General features: G+C 36.1%; 1 protein-coding gene across 2 annotated transcripts in view; it reads left to right on the top strand.

Moving 5' to 3' along the window:
- Positions 1 to 20,308, top strand: part of npr1a (natriuretic peptide receptor 1a) — a 45,639-nt gene that overhangs the window by 23,941 nt on the left and 1,390 nt on the right. For both annotated transcript variants that reach the window (XM_008422285.2, XM_008422286.2), the window contains exons 7-20: positions 966 to 1,060; positions 2,595 to 2,721; positions 3,528 to 3,612; positions 8,590 to 8,710; positions 9,789 to 9,863; positions 9,939 to 10,016; positions 10,094 to 10,198; positions 12,857 to 12,928; positions 13,908 to 14,067; positions 16,612 to 16,767; positions 17,486 to 17,654; positions 18,709 to 18,855; positions 18,942 to 19,065; positions 19,891 to 19,959. In XM_008422285.2, coding sequence (XP_008420507.1) covers positions 966 to 1,060; positions 2,595 to 2,721; positions 3,528 to 3,612; positions 8,590 to 8,710; positions 9,789 to 9,863; positions 9,939 to 10,016; positions 10,094 to 10,198; positions 12,857 to 12,928; positions 13,908 to 14,067; positions 16,612 to 16,767; positions 17,486 to 17,654; positions 18,709 to 18,855; positions 18,942 to 19,065; positions 19,891 to 19,959 — 1,583 coding nt within the window. The remainder of the gene's footprint in view (positions 1 to 965; positions 1,061 to 2,594; positions 2,722 to 3,527; positions 3,613 to 8,589; positions 8,711 to 9,788; positions 9,864 to 9,938; positions 10,017 to 10,093; positions 10,199 to 12,856; positions 12,929 to 13,907; positions 14,068 to 16,611; positions 16,768 to 17,485; positions 17,655 to 18,708; positions 18,856 to 18,941; positions 19,066 to 19,890; positions 19,960 to 20,308) is intronic.

Here is a 20,308-nt window from a genome sequence, read left to right as displayed (position 1 = left end):
TATCTATCTATCTATCTATCTATCTATCTATCTATCTATCTATCTATCTATCTATCTATCTATCTATCTATCTATCTATCTATCTATCTATCTATGAGTGATGTAGTAATTCAATTTGACTGAATGTAAATGAATAAAAAATAAATAAGCATGCACATACAAATATGTTAAGCTAAAAATAATCTATAAATGTAATAGCAAAAACATGTGGATTAGGATATACATTTTTTCTTTTAAATGTTAGAAGTAACATTTTTTTGAATGCTTGCATTAAAAATCCACTACATTTTTATCACCATTTTAGTTGAAAATAATCTCCAATTGACAATGTTATCATTTATCACAATAATTTCTCATGACTGGAGCAGCAACAACCCTTAATGTTACCAGTATGTTTGATTTCCCGCTTTGCGTCACTCTTTCTCCTCCCACTGCTTTCCAGTAAAGGTAAACGATCCAGTGTTCAGCTTTACTGGTCTGGATGGTGTAAAAAAGTTCTCACACTAAAACACTGATGTCAGGTTTCAGGCCAGGTGTGGATTTGCTCTCAGTTTGCAGCTGAACGTAATCAGAAAACATGAGCAGAATAAGTGGAACATCTGGAATCCAGTTCATTTAAATACCAGTCTGTTTTTGAGATGCTGAGCTCCAAATCTGGACTTTTTCACTCTTTTTTTGTGGATGCTGTGACTCTTCCCACCCTCTCAGCTGAAAGCCGAGTCTCCTCCTCCTCATAATTCTTTCAGTCACATTCTTGGCTTTTGTCAGTTTGTTGGACTTTAATCAACGAAAGCAACAACTGTTTTCAATCACTCTCTGCATTGTTTTTTTTTTTTTTTTCATTTAAAACAACACAAATAACTGTTATCAAATATAAAATATGTTCAGGAGAAAAAGCAAACAAGGCAGACGAGGAAGAGGACTTTTTATTAAATAAACTCAGATAATGTGTGATTTCTCTACAGGCGTGTCGGGAGAGGTGAAGATGGACAAGGTTGGAGACAGAGAGACGGACTTTGCCGTGTGGGACATGACGGATCCAGAGTCTGGAGAGTTTCAGGTAAAATTTCAGATGAGGGCTTCACTGTGATTTATGAAACCGGGATAAGCGTGAATCTGCAGCTGTGGTCAGGAAAAAGCAGCAGGACTTATTTCAAACTAGTTCTGTGTCTGTTAGGACAACAATCAGAGGGATTGTTGGGTCTGTGAGGTAAAGACTAACTAATGACTGCAGATACAGTAATAACAGTTTTTGAACTTCACGCTCTAGCAGTGTGTGAAGACTGGCCTTTCCAGTCAGAATACCTAAGAAACAAGTTGCTTATTAACTAAAAGGTGCATTCTAGACTGAAGATTGGGAAAGTTTCAGTAGGAGTAACATTAAAGGTTGAACAGATGTAGATCTACGGGTTATACTACACTTAGTACTGAAAATGATATTTTAGTCTTCTCAGTTCTTCCTATTTTGAAGATTGAGATGTTTTAGGGCGTCCTGTCACTTTAAATTTAAAAAAAAAGCTGCTGCTGAACACGCCCCCAAACTCAGTGTTTACATTCACACATAAAAATGGCTGCAAACAAACTCTCCTCTTTCCCATCAGCCATCGGTAAAACCAGCTGACCAAAGTTCGGCTTGGGTTGCTAGGTAACGGGGCTGGGCCTGGCTGGGGTTGCTAGGTAACTGGTCTGTGGAAGCCAACTTAAAAACTTGGAGGTTTTGAAACGGCTCATTTTCCAGACATTAAAAAATATTAACTTGTCTGGGTGTTTTTTTTACGCAGTTGGATTGTTTATAGAAGGAGTTGAGACCTAAAAGAATAAATCACTAACTTTACATATTTTTTTCCTTCCAACAAGTTCCACATAAGGTATGGTTATCTGTTATATTTACAAGAACAAACCAATTTAACCCAACAAACACCTTGTTAATGTGTTAACTGGAAATAAAATGTTAACTGCGCCGTTTCCCTTCTTTCAGTGCAAATGAAGATACAGAAAAACTTTCAAAATGCGAAATTTGCATAAGAGTTTAGTCTACTTTAGATAGAAACAGTAATGTTTGTTTATACAGTTTGTAGTTTATCTGCCCCAACACCCAGATTTATGTTGGTTTGACATTATTTAACTGAGGCCTGTAAAGTTCGAGACCATTGTTAATGATCTTTCAGAGTGTAACAGACAAACAGACTACTACATTTACTTTGTTTTTCTCCTCTATCAACTGAGGTCTTTCTGCGTTCAGATACAATCATCTTAATTGCTCTAGGTAAAAACAGGGCAATGAGGGTCGATACGATCTGCCAAATATGGTCGCGGTATGAGATTTAAAAACCAGACACTGTTTGTAGCCAAAGCAGTCATTTGCAATGCTGATATTGAGCACACTGACACAATGATAAAAACATGTTTTGCACTAAGAATATTATTCCTTACAGAATTATTAATCACCCAGATGCACTGTTTTCATACGATAACTGCTGACATCTTTCCACCCTGACATTGTCTTAATGATGCAAAACTAATGCACGAATGCTCCAGAACAGCTAATCATGGGTAGTAATGATAATTTAATCGTTGCTGTTGTGTGTTTTCAGGTAGTGTCTGTGTATCGTGGCAGCAGCAAGTCGCTGGATAAGAGTAATATTCGGTGGCCTGGAGGGAAGATACCCGTAGACATGCCAGAGTGCGGCTTCAGGAACGACCACCCGACCTGCCTCGCACGTACGAACAGCACACATACATGGAAATCTGACACAAATATTTACTTTAACCACATGTTTCACTGGGTTTTATTGAGTTTTTATGTGGTAGACCAACATAGTAGTGAAGCATAGCTAAGAAGTGGAAGGAAAAGTTTGTTTTACGAATAAAAATCTGAAAAAAAGCCCCATAAATTTGGTAGAAGCACCAACATATCCAAGCGTTTTGGGTTCACTGCAAAAACACAAAATCTAACCAAGTACAGATTATAATGTAAATATCTTAGTACAGTTGAAATAAGACAAAACTAACATAAGTAACTCTCTCTACCAGCTTTGGACATTTACTCAATTTGTTGCTCAGGTTTCTTTGCAAAAGAGCCGAAACTCTTCAGTACAGTTGAAACGATTAATTGGATTAATTTTGATTAATCGATTATTGAAATAATTGATGATAAATAGTAATTGATTAATCGTTAACTGGAGTATATGGACTCAAAATAAATGCCAATACAACATACTGAGAGCACACCTGTCAACAAATTCTCCCATCTGCTTCTGTCAGATAAAATAATAAGATCCTTTAAAGTTTCTGGTCTTAATGAAACAAAAATGCTTAAAAAAAGTTGTAAAAATATTTCCAGGTACTTAATGACTGTAGCTGCATTTAAACACATGTCTACAGATTAAAACAGTGTCTGCTTGCTCTACTTGAAAGCATCGTGTGGCTGCAGAACCGCAGTAAGATTCCCATTTTCTTCATGCTGGAAGCAAACAGCCTCATGTTCTCGTGCTGATGCAGGCTGCTTTTCCTTCTCACCCACACAGGTACCGTTACAATGCATCAGATGGTTGCCATAGTGATCTGCTTCGTCTTTATCATCATCGTCACCATCACCGTCTTCATCTACAGGTGAGACTCACAGGCTCAGCGGATCCTGGTGTCAGTTTGTGTTTCCCTTTAGAAAATGCAAACTACATTAAATAATGTGGGTCAATAAGATACGGCAGCTGGTTAGGAATAATTTTAACAACTTTTATGGTTTATTTTTGTATTTTTGTTAAAACCATAAAAGTTATTTTATGTATTTTTGACCAATAATTTCACCACCAACTTTCTGGATTAGAATGAGAATCAGAAAGTTGAAGGGAAGCATTATATGTTTTCTAGGCACATTCATAGTGCCATTTTATATCTCAATCAAGTAACAATGTTAACTTCAGTTATAAATATGTTGTATGTCAAATGTGATTTGACATTTTAGTTTGATACCTTGAAATTGGGCCTCTGTCTCTTTAAGAAGCTCCTGCTCTTTCCAACACTTCGCCTTCAGGAAGTCGTCACATCAAAGTTTCTCCATAATGTCTTTGATATTATTCAGGGTGATGTTTACAGAAAGGGGAGAATAAAGGTTTTATTAAACATTTAGGAAAGAATCAAAACACTCCAGGTATGCTTTGGATGAGAGAATAACATTTTAACATGATATAAAGCTCAAAAAGTCGATTTTACAAAATAATGCCCATTTAAACCATTACATTTATGTCAGCTACTCTGCTGAGTGATTGTTTTTTGTAATTTATCTTACAGATAGCATAATATATTTTTAAAATATGTATTTTTGTTAATGCTAAAAAAATGCCTCTTAGCGTTTTGCTTCACTGAAAGTAAGAAATGCAAGCAACAGCAAACGTTGACAGATGGAAGAGCAAGCTGTCAGTGAAATCCTGAGACTGGAAGCAGAACCAAACAATCCCTTCTTCGTTTTGTTAATCAGGCACAGAGAAATCTTTACGGTGAAAGGCTCCAGAATGGCTCCAGTGAAATGTGAAGTTAAGGTGCAAACAGCCGCTCAAATGAGGCGTTTTAAAAATCTTGATGATGAAAACAGAAAATTTACAGGACTGAGCTTGGAAAGAATAACACCCAGTGGACTGCAGCTCAGATAAGGCAGAGAAACAGAAGAGTTCAGTTCTGAACTATGAACAATGAGGAGCTTAAATACTCGGCCCAGGTTGTTGGGTGACAAAGGAACCAGAAACACTAATCACAGGAAATGCGGTGCAGCTGCAGCGAGAAGAATAGTAGTGACACTGAGGGAGGAAGACTCACGGACGCAGAGGAAGCTGAACTAACGCTCAACAAACCAATAAGAGAGAAAAACTGGCTATATTCTAAGAAAAACTGACTCAAATCGGGTTGCTAGGTGCTGGAATTCTGTATGCGTTGCTAGGTGACAGGGCTGGGCTTGGCTGTGGTTGCTAGGTAACGCTGCAGTGGTCTTCAAATGTGACTTAACATTCTGGAAGGTTTTAAAACGGCTTCTTTTCAATGCAACAAAAAACATTCACTCATTGCCAAAAAAGTGTCTGTATTTGGTTTTTTAAGCACTTGGGTCGTTTTTTATTTTATTTTATTTTTTTAAGCAAATGGAAATACAAAAACACGCAAACCGTGATTTATATTACTATCTTTACTATGGAAATTGATGTATTTTTTTTTTGCCTGTTATATGACTAAAAAGAATGGATCAAAATCTGAATTGGCACATCAGAACTGAAAGAAAACAAGAAATCAACATTTCCCAAGAAAAGCCTGATCAGTTGATCACTAAAAGTATTTTTTACTAAAGAAGTATAATATAGTTTTATAGTCTTTCAAAATGTAAAAAGAGACACAATGAAAACATAGTTTTCTCACTCATAGTTATTTTTTGTTGGTGTTCTTGAGATTAGTTTCTGCTTCTTCTACTGAGTTTACAGGCGTAAAGACAAGCTGCCTATACTGCCACCATCTGGTGGATCTCTGTGTTGCTTTGGTTTGATGGGTTACAAAGTGTGATTTAAAATTTTTTACTTCTGTTTATTTTTTTATTGTTTAAGGTTTGCTTTGACTGTGACTGGAAACCCAACAACAAACACTTTTGCACATTTTCATGAGAGCTTTATGATGGTGACCTTTACTGAAGGTCGCCGTTCACAAAACTCAGAAACTCACTTTGGTTCTCACAAAGATACAGAAATAAAAACACATTTTTGTGGCAGTTCAATCTCTCACAGCACCTCTCTCTCTCTCTTTCTCTCTCCATTTTATTTTGTATTTCTCTCTCCTGTCCTCTTTCACTTCCTTTCTTTTTCACACATCCTCTTTCCTCTTCTCCCTCCTCCTGTCTTTTTTCTGTCTGTCCTTTTGCCTGTCATTAATAGAGAGGTCACAGCGAGGCCCCGAGTCAGAGGGTGGAGAATAAACATTTAAAAAACAGGACTTAAAAGGATCACAGCGTTTTTCTTTTTAACACTAAAATTGTTCTGACCTTTTTAAAAATGTCAGCAATTTTCATACAACTGCTAGAAGCTGAACTCATCTGCATGTTTATATGTTTATGAAATACTAAATCCACTTTTCTTAATAAATTGAGACACAATTTACTTAAAGAAACATTACTGTTGTAACTATATTACCTTGACACTGATGTGTGTTTGTGGTAGATAATTAATATTTTTGTTAACTTTTATGCTTCAGTTTGCAGTAATAAAACATTGTAATACTGGAGAGAAGTGGGAATTAGTTTGATGGATTTTATGGGCAAAACTTTACCGAAAATATTTTTTACTTGTGAATATATAGCTTTGTAAAATTATGGAATAAAATTTGGGAGATTGAGGAAAAAAAAAAGATTTACTTCTGTGCAGTTTGTGTCTATGTGATTAGATTTATAAAGCAGAAATTGATGCGTATCATTTAGCTCACCTTGGCAAAGTAGTGAAGCCTCAAACTGATTGGACAGAAGATCGACCAATCAGAAGAGAGACTGTTAGCTGCATTTAGCATCTGTTAGAAGAGTTTATTCAGGCAGAATGTTACTAAAAACCTTCACAGAAAGCTTAGTTAAGCAAACCGGCATTAAAACATTGAGTAAATAAACAGAATAATAGTCACATTGAAGAAACAAAATAAAATAGTTAATGTAAATAGTTTCAGGGTAAATAACCTGATGAAGAAACTCTGTTTCTGTAGGTTTTGGATGTTTGGCAGCAGCGATTTGGATGAACTGTTCTGCCAATAAAAACTCCTTTCCAGATTTCTAATCTACTAAAAATAAAAGCGCACAGCTGCTTTTTGTTATCCTTTATTTTGAAGGCTGATATAGTAAAATACCTTTGGTGGATGTTAAAATTAGATCTGAATTCTTTGGCTTCACTAAGTGTATTTAAACGCTAATCTCTTACTTTACATTTTCGAACAAAAACATTGACTTTACTCAGATTTTGACCCATCCAGTCACTTTTATTACAGACGGCCTGGTGCTAAAAGCTCTCAGGATCTGTAAAGAGACGTTCATAAACTTCATAAAACTGAATACAGTATTTTTTCCTATATCTGCAGATCAGTTTCTACAGTTCAGTTAAACTTAATTTTACTTTATTCACAATAATACAAAGTACAAAATATTTTTGGTGCATTTTTGCCCCTTTAAATTCTCTAAATAGAGGAAAATGGTTTATGTATAAAAAAACTAATAATGCTTGTATGTAGTTATCCTGCTGTTTGTGTTTAATATCATTAATAAAGATGTCAAGCAATAAATCTGGGTTGTTTCTGAGTTCTTAGGTTAAAGCAACACACTGTAAAACCTTTGAAGTTGGTTTAACTTGAAAATTTAAGTCTACAAGAAATTTAGTTTGTGTTTAACTCAAAAATTAAAGTTCATGAAGTTGATTTAATGAGAGACAAGTCGTCTAAACATTGTTTTTTAAGTTCATTAATCTTGAATTGTGAGTTTTAACTTTAATGCTGCAATTTAGACCAAATAATTATTTCACAATAAAAAGAAAATAAACTCCCCTCCTCTAGTTAAAGACATTTCTCTATTCTTTTACTCACAATATCAAGTTAAAATAAATACTTATTTTACTTTAGAATAATTAACAAACTAGAGTGATCAATCCAACACATTTCCATCTCAGATACAAAAACATGCCGCTAAGCATTCTGGGAAATAGTTCCCACTCCTGCCTTTTACTTCTTTCTGTTTTTTAAAACTCTAGTTTATTCAACTCTTGACAAAATTAATAAAAAGTTCAAATAACTTTCGACTGTAAGTTTATTTTTCACAAACTCACATTTAGATTCAAAATCTAAAACTCACTAAATTTATTTGACTTAAAGAGTAGAAGATAGTAGATACAACTAAGTGCAGCTCAAATGTTTTACAGTGCAACAAATAATAAGTACAATGCAAAAACAAGTTTTTTGTCTTGTTTCTAGTGCAAATATCTTAGTACATTTGAAATATAACAAAACTGCTATTTAAGCAAGAAATAGGATCTTTTCTTTTATCAGTAATTCCTGAGTATTGATTTTAAAAAGTAGTTTTACGGGGAGAGATTATTTAACTTATAGGAAAAATGTTAAGTTTTAGGTGAAATAATCTGCTAATAAAACCAGTACTTTTTAAATTAAAACAAGCTCCTATATCTTGCTGAAAAGCTACTAAGTTAAATTAGTTTTATTTAAAATGTTCTAAGATATTTGCACTAAAAATACCTGGAAAGATTTTGTGTTTTTGCAGTGTATTCATTTAATTATTGTGTAATTTGAGCGAATTTGGTGTCAATATTTTCTTTTTTCTTGTATTTTGGAAATTAACCGTCCTCTACGCACACATCCCAATGCTTAGTGGTTACCATGAGCCGTTCTTAGTCAGCAGTATCTTAACGCTGAAATGATCAGAACTTGTTTTGACCTCAGAAATCGTTTCCGTCTCTTCTCTCTGGTGACCTCTCCTGTCGCCTCTCTCAGTGTTTCCCCTTGTTTTTAACACACACTAATACATCACCAGCTCTGCAAACACACGCACACACACCTGTCCTCCTGTCTGTTGGATAGGAAGCTGAAGCTGGAGAACGAGCTGGTGGCCCAGCTGTGGAGAGTTTCCTGGGACGACATCCAGATGACCAACCTGGAGAAATCCCTGCGGAGAACCTGCAGCCGCCTCACCATGTCTCTGGTACAAAACAACGCGCCGTTAAGCAGCGTCAACATCTGTGTGTTCATTTACAGTATCTAAACGTCCGGGTTCTGGTTCCTCTTACTGCGGTTCCACATGAAGCTTTTAGCACGTTCTATTATGGCTTTTATTTTGAAATGTTTATGCAAGACCGTCAGTAATGACAAAATGAACCTAAATAAGTCGACCTGCAAACTGTGATGGAGCATTAGAACTAGAATATTTTTTAATTACAAGAATAAAGTTGTTTTAATAAAATATGACCAGCAGGTCCTTATTATTCTTCCTTCAAAACATAAATTAGTCAAATAGTTATTTGCATAATAATTTCAAAGTCCTGCTGATCATATTTTGATGCTGAAGTATTTCAATATGTGTAAAACCAAATTATAACTTTTCTAGATTGTTGGGATGTTCAACATTCCTCATTTTAATCTTTTATTATTTCTCATAAAGTAGTTTTCATAAAAATATTACTTTAGTCAGATAATGATTGTAACTTTATTCTAGTTAGATTAGCAATATTCTCATGTTCTTTTGACTTGACTTTTTTCTTATATTTATTATGACATTATTCTCATTTTATTAAAATCTTATTATTGTATGACTTTATTTTCATAGTTGAAGAAAGAGAAAATTTTATTCTGGCTTTAATGCTTCAACGTACAAAACTGAAGTAAAAAAATCTAAAAAGTTTGTTTTTTTTGTGCAGACAATTGTAAGATAAAAATTAAATCGACTTATTTTACATTTTGAGGATTTTTTAATTTTTAAAAATATTTGTACATTTCTTTTACATAAACATTAAAATAAAAAAATGTAATCTCATTATTATTATTATTATTATTATTATTATTATTATTATTATTAGTATTAGTATTAGTAGTAGTATTTGTTGTTATAACTATGTTTATTTATTTGGTGATATTTAAATTATCTTAATTTTGAACTTTTTTTTCTTTTGCACGTCACTGTTGAAACCTTCCTTTACATAAAACGGGTTTTGTTTCCTTAACTTTCAGTCATTTCAGATGAACTGTTTTACTTACCCTGATCATATTTTTGTTTTTTTCTCCAGAAAGGATCAAACTTGGGTTCTCTGATGACCATGGAGGGAAACTTTCAGATCTACACTAAAACTGGATACTACAAGGTGTGTGAGAGTCGCAGCACATTAATCTGTAAATCTGCTGTGAGACGATGAAGACAAGAATTTTCTTCCTCTCAGGGAAATCTGGCTGCCATCAAATATATCAACAAGAAGCGCATCGAGCTGACGAGGAAGGTTCTGTTCGAGCTCAAGCACGTAAGGATCCGCTCTATTTTTAAACTCTCCTGGTTCCAGGCGGCTTTGATGTGATTTCAGTCTCTTGTCTTCTGCAGATGCGAGACGTTCATAACGAACATCTGACTCGTTTTATTGGAGCCTGCCTCGACCCGCCGAACATGTGCATCATTACAGAGTACTGCCCCAGAGGCAGCCTGCAGGTAGAACCCACACACCTGCACACCGACCAACCCGCTGGACACAAACACTTCTTAGATTCAGCTCAAAGAAAAATATTAAACATCTAAATTTTTAGCTTACATTTGCTGTCCCAAAAGCAAATACATCAACATTTACAAGGATTTGGATCAACTCTTCAACCTGATTTAAATATTTTTCATTCTCAGTTTGTTAGTTTTTACTTTTTGAGCTGTTTAAACTGACGGCAGAAACGTCTTTTCTCTATTTTTAGCTAAATTGTCTTTGGTTGGCTAAAAATTTGTCACATATTCTGACCAGATTAAATAACTCCAACCCTTATTTACTCATTTCAGTCAAATTGAACAAAAAACAGGCAAAAAAACATAAGAAAAACTCAGAAAAGATCAGGGGTGTCCAAAGTGCGGTTCACGGGTCTCATGCAGGCCATGGGAGGATTCTGTGCGGCCCTCAACAGGAGGTTGATGCAAATAGATTAACTTTTAATCTTTAAGGATGAGATTTAATTTTCCCCAGGTAAATATTTCTTTTAATTAAACATTTTAGCTAAAACACAAATTGTCTGTTTTTAATCATATTTTTTTACTTTATTTTAACTTTATTATATTACATACAGAAACTTTTACTCAAAAGCAGACTTGGCACCCAATCAAAACACATTGAACATAATCTTCATATTATTCTTGTTGCAGAAAAAACCTTCTACACTAAGTAAGTAGAAAAAAAATAAAAATTAGAGCAGCGAACATCTTTCTGTTTCAGATCTATGATGATTGACAGATCGGTTTTGTACTTAAAAAATAGATTTGAATAACAATATTTCATATTGAGTTTCTTATTGTGCAGGGAAAAACAGAATCAATTGAAAATTACTTCTCCATTTTCAATTTAAATAAAGAAAGTTTTGACTAACACTGCCTTCTGTGATGTCATCAGAGCCATGTGAGGTTTTTGGTACTGTTTGAAAAGTAATTTACAACAAAACAGCAAAACAAATTTAAAAATGTACCATGTCATGTTATTCTACTGTCCACGAGATACATCTGAGGCAATTTGACTGATTTTACAGAAAAGTCTAGGTAGCAGCTTTAAGGGTCTGGGTTAGGAGACCTGATCTGGGCTTAAAAATGATCCAAAAAAGCAAAACAAAAGAAGGTTTTAAACTTTTCTTCTGCTCAAAGCTTTAAAACGTTACAGAATCGTCTCTGTGTCTGAATCACTGCATTATTTTTACCCATCATCCTCCATGACCCACCGTCCACATCAGCCTCTTATACCTTCAGCTCTGCAGAAATCCTCTGCACAGCTACAGTTATCTCCCAACACTGTAACCTAGCAACCTGCCAGCAGGGTAACCTAGCAACAGCTGCTGTGGGCTGCATGGGGTTTGGGTTGTTGCCAGATGACCGCTGAATTTAAGAGCGGAGTGAGTTATTTTCTGCCCTGAGAGGACGGAGACGGGTTTTTTTTTAGTGGAGGAACATCTGCGAAGAGGTTCACCGTCCTTCTGCAAATTTCCTCACTGAAACGACCTCAGAACAGTTTTACTGCGAGAAAAAGTCTCCGCGCTGCAGCTTTTCTGCAGCGCGGAGTGGGGGGCCGGAGTCAGTTTGTAATAGAAAAAGTGAAAAAAAAAAAAGGGGGGTCCAGGGGGCGCGTTTCTCGATTGAATTTTACCCAGAAAGCACATGGGCAAAAACCGTTAGTGAAACGGTCACTGGGACTGACTAGTATTCCATTGAGGGAAAGTAACTTTAACATATGAATTCCTCATATGTTAACATAAAGGCTCGTTTTGAATAGTATAAGCTGCTACTTACAGGCATTGCTTTGAAGAATTCACCTAGAATACGGCGTTCATAACAAACACGTGTTTGCTATCTGCTCTACCGGTAGAAAACAACCGTACTCATTAAATAACATAAAAGTCAAGCAGTTCCCTAAAAGTCCAACAGATGGCAGCAATGCGCCATGCAAAACAAAACACCCACAGTTTACAGGACACACTTCCTGCTAAAGAGCCCCCTGGTGGTTGAAGAAAAATCCACGTATAAACCGGAAAATACAATATATGAAAAAATATTTGAATGCTCTCTGGTATTGTTCAGGGGGCCGGACCAAACGTGGAGGCGGGCCGGATCCGGCCCGCGGGCCGTAGTTTTGGGACCACTGCACTAAAGGAACACTGTTACTGCATTTTAGGCAATTAAAGTTTATATTCTTATTTAAAAAATGAATTTAATTATTTGGTTATTTAATTTTTAATGTATTGTTAATGAAAACGTCTTAAGTGGTTAATTGAATAATCTGCAGAATGTCCCCATTTTTTATCTAATTGATCGACTAATGTTCAAAATGAAGTTTCAGCCCTACTTCAAAGCGCTGTCTTTGCACAGATAAGCTGCAGGATGTTTAAATTTTTTGGACTTTAAGACTTTTTTCTACTCGCTCTCTGACTGCAGTGAGGCAGAAATAACATCCCGTACTCCAGACACGACTCTGGTGGTGCTGCCGCAGCGTGGGCGCGCTTGTTTAACTTGTCGGCGTCGTCTGCGGGGTTTTACCCGCTGGCTGCTTCACGAGCCCACACAGATGATGATGATGATGATGATTAAAACAGCAGAGGGTCAGGATGAAGCTGCGTGTGTTTTTTCTTCCAGGACCTGATGGAGAGCGATGGCATCACACTGGACTGGATGTTCAGATACTCGCTCATCACCGATATCGTCAAGGTAACGACCCGCTCAACCAAACTCACCGATTCTGCTCGGTGACAAACTGTTGGACGATGCAAAAAAAAAAAAAAAAGGACTGATATAACAGCCTAATATTCATATTTATTTTGTTTTTAAAGCAGACGAGTACAGATAAAAAAAACTTGCTGCTTCACTTTTTCCTTCTACTTAACTTTCTGTAAATATTCTCCAACTTTTTTTGCAATATCCTATATTTGAAGACATTAAATTTTGAGTTTTATAACCATCAAAAATATCAGATATGAAGGGTTGAAATACTTTCCTCTATGGCTGATGATTCTATAGTGCTGAGATGATCAATCAGATTAATAGTGACAAATCAATTATTGAAATAAAACTCAACTAATTCAATAATTGATTAATAGTTAGCTGAAGTACACAGAATCAAAAAATGACAGTTTGTGAAAGAACATGTTCAGAGCAGAAATTGATCCAAAACTGTACAATTTTTTTTATTTTTTCATTTAAGATAATAAAAAACCTTCTTTGTAAAAAATATTCCACCCAAAACTAAACATTTACATAATATGCCAGTTATTTTATTCAATAAATTATCAAAATAATCAATAACATAACTGATTACTAAAATGACCTTTAGTTGCACCTCTAATTCTACATAATGTTTGAATGTCATTTTCTAAAATGAGAGCAAATATTGAAATTGTTCCCAATATTTTTGAGCTATACTTGTACATAAAGTATATATGTATTATTATTATATTTTAAAATATTTTTCAGTCAACTAGAGAAATGTTAAAGCTCTCTACTGCAGCCACTCTGGTTTTTCTGACAGCAATAATTAATTAATTCAGTAATTCATCTACTTCACCAAGCCAGTAATTTTCACATTTAGCATTTGACAGCCTTTGCATGCACCAGTTATTTCCCATCTACACCATATATTTACAATCAATCACCCAGCTTCCAATCATTTTTAATGATTATGTCTGTGCAGGGAATGGCCTTCCTCCACAACAGCGTCATAGTCTCCCACGGCAACCTGAAGTCCTCCAACTGTGTGGTGGACAGTCGGTTTGTGCTGAAGATCACAGACTACGGGCTGCAGAGTCTGCGGACCAGTAGCTTCCTTGAAGACACTCACGCCTTCTACGCACGTACGAACAAAACACACACTACCCAGTTCACAGCACAGCGCACAGGGCATCGGAAAAATATTTACACCCCTTGAACTTTTTACAGTTATTGATCAAAAGAAGTTGACTCAAAAGTTTTCACGGGCCAGAAAGATGAAAGTGAAACTAAAATAAAGCAACAAAAAAAAACAGTCAAGATTTTTTTGTTGAAATAAATACAAAACTTCAAAAGGACTTTGAATATTTGCTGTATTAAATGAAGAGTTTTCAAATTGTTTTTATTCTCAGTTAAAGAACAGGAGTTGGGTCACTTTCTTTCAAAACGCTTGCTAATGGACCTTACCAAGCTCCGCCCAGAAACGCCCCTCGAAAGTCTCACGTGACTGCATGTCTCACAAACAAAACCTCGTGGAGCTTAGTTTCTATGTGTAAACATGGTGTCTTTCATTTCGACTGACTCTCTGCAGAGTATTTCTGTGTCAATTAGTGTAGCATTTCTGCCGGATTTTCACAAAATATCAGCCACGACAATGGAACCAACAAGTTCATGTCATCTTTTTTGGACAACATCAAGGTGTTTGAGCCACGCGATGCCTCCAAGATTGTGCGCATCACAGCTAAATGCTACCGGTCGATGAGGAACACAGCAGATCCTCAGACCCTCAGCATAAATATAGCTGTGGACAAGATCACTGACGCCTATTGTTCTTGCAAGGCTGGGTAAGTCGGGCATTCATGGTTTTGAGGGTGATTTCTGTTGGCAAATGTTCGCATGTGCCTAGGCCTGATACACGGTACTCGGAAGCTAACACGATCAGCGTGGCTAACACAATTACAGTTTAGTAAAAAGCCTTTTAAGGTAAAATAAAATCTTTAATGTATGTCATACGGTACACATTGCATATTGATCTGTTCAGCTAACGTAAGGCTGTAACAGACAGGCTTCAGGGTGTAGAAGTTGTATCGGTACTGCCATTATGCTGTACTTGGCTAAAGAGTTTTCATAATGGATGTGTTTATTATTGACTTTCTTTTTTTTATTCACTAAACAAAAAGAAAGCAAAGCAATAATACTTACACCAGCAGACACTTTGTTCTTATTGATCCTACGACGGTTGAGCTGCAAATGTGGTCGTGCACAAGCTTTGATCCAAGCAAGACTTTCCGTTTCAGATTTTGGAAATCTGTGAATTTTAGTTCCACAAATACGATCAGGATACCCGACATCGCCTGTACAAATACCCCACTGACGGTGGAGAACCATTCTTTTTCGAGTCCTGACGCAAAAACTTTCTGCCGGTCTGCTAGTCCACAATGTACATTAGCATTTGTTTACTACTGTAGCTTGTGTTTGTGAGACGGTCACGCATGTGGTAGCTGCGCTGTGACGTAAAATGGGCATTAGCCAATGAAACGCGGCCCCTGTGGTAAGGTCCATGTTTAGCCAAGGTTAATAATTCAGGTACAAGCTGATCTGAGTGCAGCAAAGTCGACTTTTCAGAAAAGTCTCTGTGATGGTTCTGCTTATTAGAAACGCTTCAAAAATAAAAAGACAAAAACTTTACAATTCCATTGTAAAGTTTTGAGGAACTTTACAATGGTCTGCTGTGTTACAGACATACAAAAGTATGTCTGTAACAATTTTAGCCTGATTACAAGTAAAGTCTGTACACTGCAAAAACACAAAATCTCACCAAGTATCCTTTCTAGTGCAAACATCTTACTTGAAATAAGACAAAACTAACTTACAAGTAACTTTTCAACAAGATACAGGAGCTCTTTTAAATCAGTAATTCTTGAATATTTATAAATATTGTCATTATTTCATTTATAACGTGGGGAAAATGTCTTGTTATAAGTGAGATAATCTGTCAATGGAACAAGTACTTTATTTCAATAAAAATAATTATGGAATTACTTAATTCAAAATACAATAAATCACCTTTAAACAGTCCCTACTACATAGCAATGGTTCCCAATGAACAGCTGACAGTTATAAAATAAAACATGTCTCAAATGCATGACATTAACTGCGATAACAGTTAAAAACTTATACAAAATGTGACAAAATTACACATAAAACTCTGTATAATTAAATTGATCTAAATATAACACTGGTAAAGAAAACACTGATGGTCCTAAAGGTTACCGACGGCAACCGAAAACTGATGGTCCTAAAGGTTACCGACGGCAACCGAAAACAGGGTGGGAGCTGTCGGTTACTGGTTGCTACGGTGACCGCCAACTGCCAAGAGCAGCGTAGCAGGAAAAGTTACTTTTTGACTCAACAAGACGAATTTGAAGAATAAATAAATAAACAATTTTGACAAACTTTGAAACTATAATATTGTTAAAAGACAACCCTGTTAGATAAATATATGTAACAAGAAGAGATTGTCAGCATTTTGTGTAAGATTTTTGCGTTGGATACACATAAAATGTGGATCTTTCTGTCCATAAAGTGACTACATTTCAAGAAGATGTCAATACTTTTGCTAAGCGCTCTAAAAGAACATTTTTTTCCAGTTAAATAGTATGGTTTTATTTTATGAATGAACTGTTTAGGAAAGCTGTGGACTTCTCCTGAGCTGCTGAGGATGGAGTGCCCGCCCTGCAGCGGCACCCAGCGGGGCGACGTCTACAGCTTTGGTGTGATCCTGCAGGAGGTCGCTCTGCTGAAGGGAGTCTTCTACCTCGACTCGCATTCCCTCTCTCCCAAAGGTCAGCGCCGAAGCCAGCCTCTAATCTCTGAGCTGAAACACAAACGCGATGAAAGCGTCGGGTTGTTTACATTCCTGCCTGGCAGCTGGACGGGCCTTCGCCGTAGGCACGTCGTTAACCCTTCGCCTCGTTGGCCGCTTGGCGTCAGGTGTTATCTCCGCTTCTGGAGTGAACATGTCGCTGCCTGGTCCGCTTCAGCAATACACAACATTAATTATGATAACAGTTAAAAACATGTACCAAACACGGCAAAGGTACAGATACAGGAGCTTGTTTTAAGTCAATAATTCTTTAATATTTATGAAGTTACTAGTTCCACCAGCAGATTAATTCACTTATAACATGGGAAAAATGTCTCGTTATAAGAGGAAATAATCTGCCAGTGGAATTAGTACTTTTTAATAATCATTATTAATTTTAATTCATAACTCTAAATTTTAGATAATTTTGGCCGACGTGTCAAAACGTTTTTGATGCAACTTCCTCCAGGTGATGCGCTTAAGGCAACGAGTTGTCAGAGTGACGTTCAATAGGAACTGATTCTTATTGAGTTTCAGAGTCTGGAACGTCCAGGTGGGTTTCCACGGCAACCAGAGCCATAAATATTTATTAGTACTCGTCTGTTATGGTCCACAGGTAGAGAGGCAACATGTAGATCTGGTTGTTGTTGTGTCGCTGTAACCCGGCTGTTCTAACTCAACGCCTCTGCGTGTAACAGAGATCGTCCAGGCGGTGATCCAGGGCGGCGTCCCTCCGCTGCGGCCCTCGCTCTGCTTCCACAGCCACAGCGAGGAGCTCGGGGTCCTCATGCAGCGCTGCTGGAGCGAGGAGCCCAACGAGAGGCCCGACTTTAATACCATCAAGATCCTCCTGAGGAAGCAGCACAGGTGGGGAAACCACATTCATTCAGACGAATGAACCAGGATGGGTTCATTTATCTTACTATTTGAAACTAACAAAATTAACCTGTTATGGAAAAATCAACATTTTAGAGTTAACTAAAACTACCGAAAATAACGAAAAGTTACATTTAGAAAAAATGTTTATTAACATAAATAAACAAAAAGGAGAAAGTCTAACTAAGAACGAATGCACCAATCCTGGTCAAAAACAACCAATCAGAGCCAGGAGGCCTTAGAGCTGTCTATCATTCTCATGTAGGTGCTGCTCGATGTGCTAATGGTGGAGCAACAACTTACTGTTACAGGAAAACTGGACTTTATAGTAAATACACATCAGAATATATTAATAATCAATAATAATTATTCTTATATTTAATTGTTGTTTCATTATGGCTAATTAAAATAAAACCAAAAATGAGTTTGAGTAAGTTATAATCACAAAAATACTTTTTATACAGAATTATGTTGATGTTCGACTGTCGTCGAGATCCTCCACTAAAAGGTCGCTGCTAATTCAGAGTGGTGTCTCCATGTGTATTAATAAAAAGTTTAGTGGAAGGAAAAGGTTTGACAGAAAACAGAATGTTCGTTTGAGTTTTTGAGTGTGAAAAATCAATGAGATCCGACAAATATTAAAATTTAAGGCACAGCCAGAACACCTCAATTCAGTTCAAGTTAATTTGACCAAAGACACCACAGTAAACGATACTATGAGATAAAAATGAAGCAACCGTTGTTTTTTTATAAGAAAGCAAATCCCGTTCTTGGTTGGTCCTTTCTTAAAATTAAAGATTCACACATTATTAACTGCTTATTGATTATTACAAACAACTCAGCCAGTTGTAATTTGATTTCTATGTGACACACAATGAGTCTACTCTTAATGTCTTAAAGGAAAAAAGGCTTGCTATATGATATTTGAGTGATTTTTAAATTAAAACATAAAATGTATTATCAAAAACAATCAAGGGAAAAACATTTTAATATAAAATAAAGCTGTTTTTTCATTCGTTTTCTTGTTGGTTGTTTGTTTTTTTAGAGGTTACGGTTCCAACATCCTGGACAACCTTCTGTCTCGCATGGAGCAATATGCCAACAACCTGGAGGAGCTGGTGGAGGAGCGAACTCAAGCTTATAACGAGGAGAAACGCAAAGCCGAGGCTCTGCTCTACCAGATACTACCACAGTAAATATCCTCCACGGATCAACTGTGCGCATTAAGTGTTTTCTGCAGCAACAATGCGCTGCAATAATTCTATTTTTGGGTTCCAGCTCGGTAGCCGACCAGCTGAAACGAGGCGAGACGGTTCAGGCCGAAGCTTTCGACTCGGTCACCATCTATTTCAGCGACATCGTCGGCTTCACCGCTCTGTCTGCAGAGAGCACGCCGCTGCAGGTCGGTGGAAACCAAGAAACCAGCGCCTAACTGGAGGGAAATGAAGCAGAACACCGGGAGATTAAAACTAGACTGACATCTAGTGGAGAAAGAGAGTAACTACACCTCAGATTTCCTGTTTCTGCCGAAGGAAATCACGACAAATCAACTTTTACACAAAATGGGGGGATTTTATGTGATAGACAAACATGAAATAATGCATAGGTTGCCAACCTTTTTTACTCTGATACCCCTAAATAAGTGCAAACAAATACCTTCAGAAGCCAACTAATCAGTGAAGAGAGTCAACCTTTCAATTAGGCGTTTTCAGATTCAATTTATCACCAAAGCAATAAATCAAAATTATTATCGTGGTAAGAAAATGATAAACGATATGATAAATGCTTACCCCTAATATGAAACTTTTTTAAAAAGTATATAAAATAATTTGCTTCCCCTTCACATCAAAATATTTATTTTATTCATTTATTTCGAACATGATAGCAGTATATAATAACACACATAAACAAGAAATGCAAAGGACAATATCCTGAAAAACAAATGTAAGAACCACAAATTTTATTTATGGTTTTTACACAAAGGAATTTGGTATTTCCAGAGGTCTGGATACTGTTGCAAGCTAGTAACTTTCCTCCTTTCAAATGTATTACATTATATTTTTATATATTTATAATAATAGAGAACATTTTTCATATTTTAACTTTTTTTGTTCAAAATTCAACACAAAATGTCTGAAAATGTGTCTTTTATTGAAAAAATAAAACTTCTTCTGGCTCCTCTGTTTTGCATTTGTATTAAAATGATTTAATTTGTTTCTCCCTGCAGGTTGTGACCCTGCTAAATGATCTCTACACGTGTTTTGATGCCATCATAGACAACTTTGATGTTTACAAGGTGAAACTAATGTTTTGATTTAAAATCCTGGCCCGAGGCGTATCAGGGCTTTTTTAGATTGGAAAAAAAAGTACATTTCCGCCAAAAAAATCATAGAAATTTTCTAGTAAAAATTTTTGAGCTTGAAAGTTTACCATTTTCTCCAGCAAACTCGAAAATGTTCGACTTTTGAAACCCAAATCTTCCAAGTTTCTTTCTAGAAATTTTCAGATTTTTAATCGCATTTTTTTTTACTTTTCAAGCTCAGAAATTTCTGCATTTTTTTGTAGAATTTGTTTTAATTAATCTCAAAATGTCAGAATTTCTAGCAAATTTTTTGACTTTTCAAACTCAGAAGTTTCAAAAAAAA

The sequence above is a fragment of the Poecilia reticulata genome, linkage group LG11 (genome assembly GCF_000633615.1).
Source record: "Poecilia reticulata strain Guanapo linkage group LG11, Guppy_female_1.0+MT, whole genome shotgun sequence".
NCBI lineage: Eukaryota > Metazoa > Chordata > Actinopteri > Cyprinodontiformes > Poeciliidae > Poecilia > Poecilia reticulata.
The sequence above is the reverse complement of the archived record's forward strand: the minus strand, read 5'-3'. Positions and strand labels throughout refer to the sequence as shown.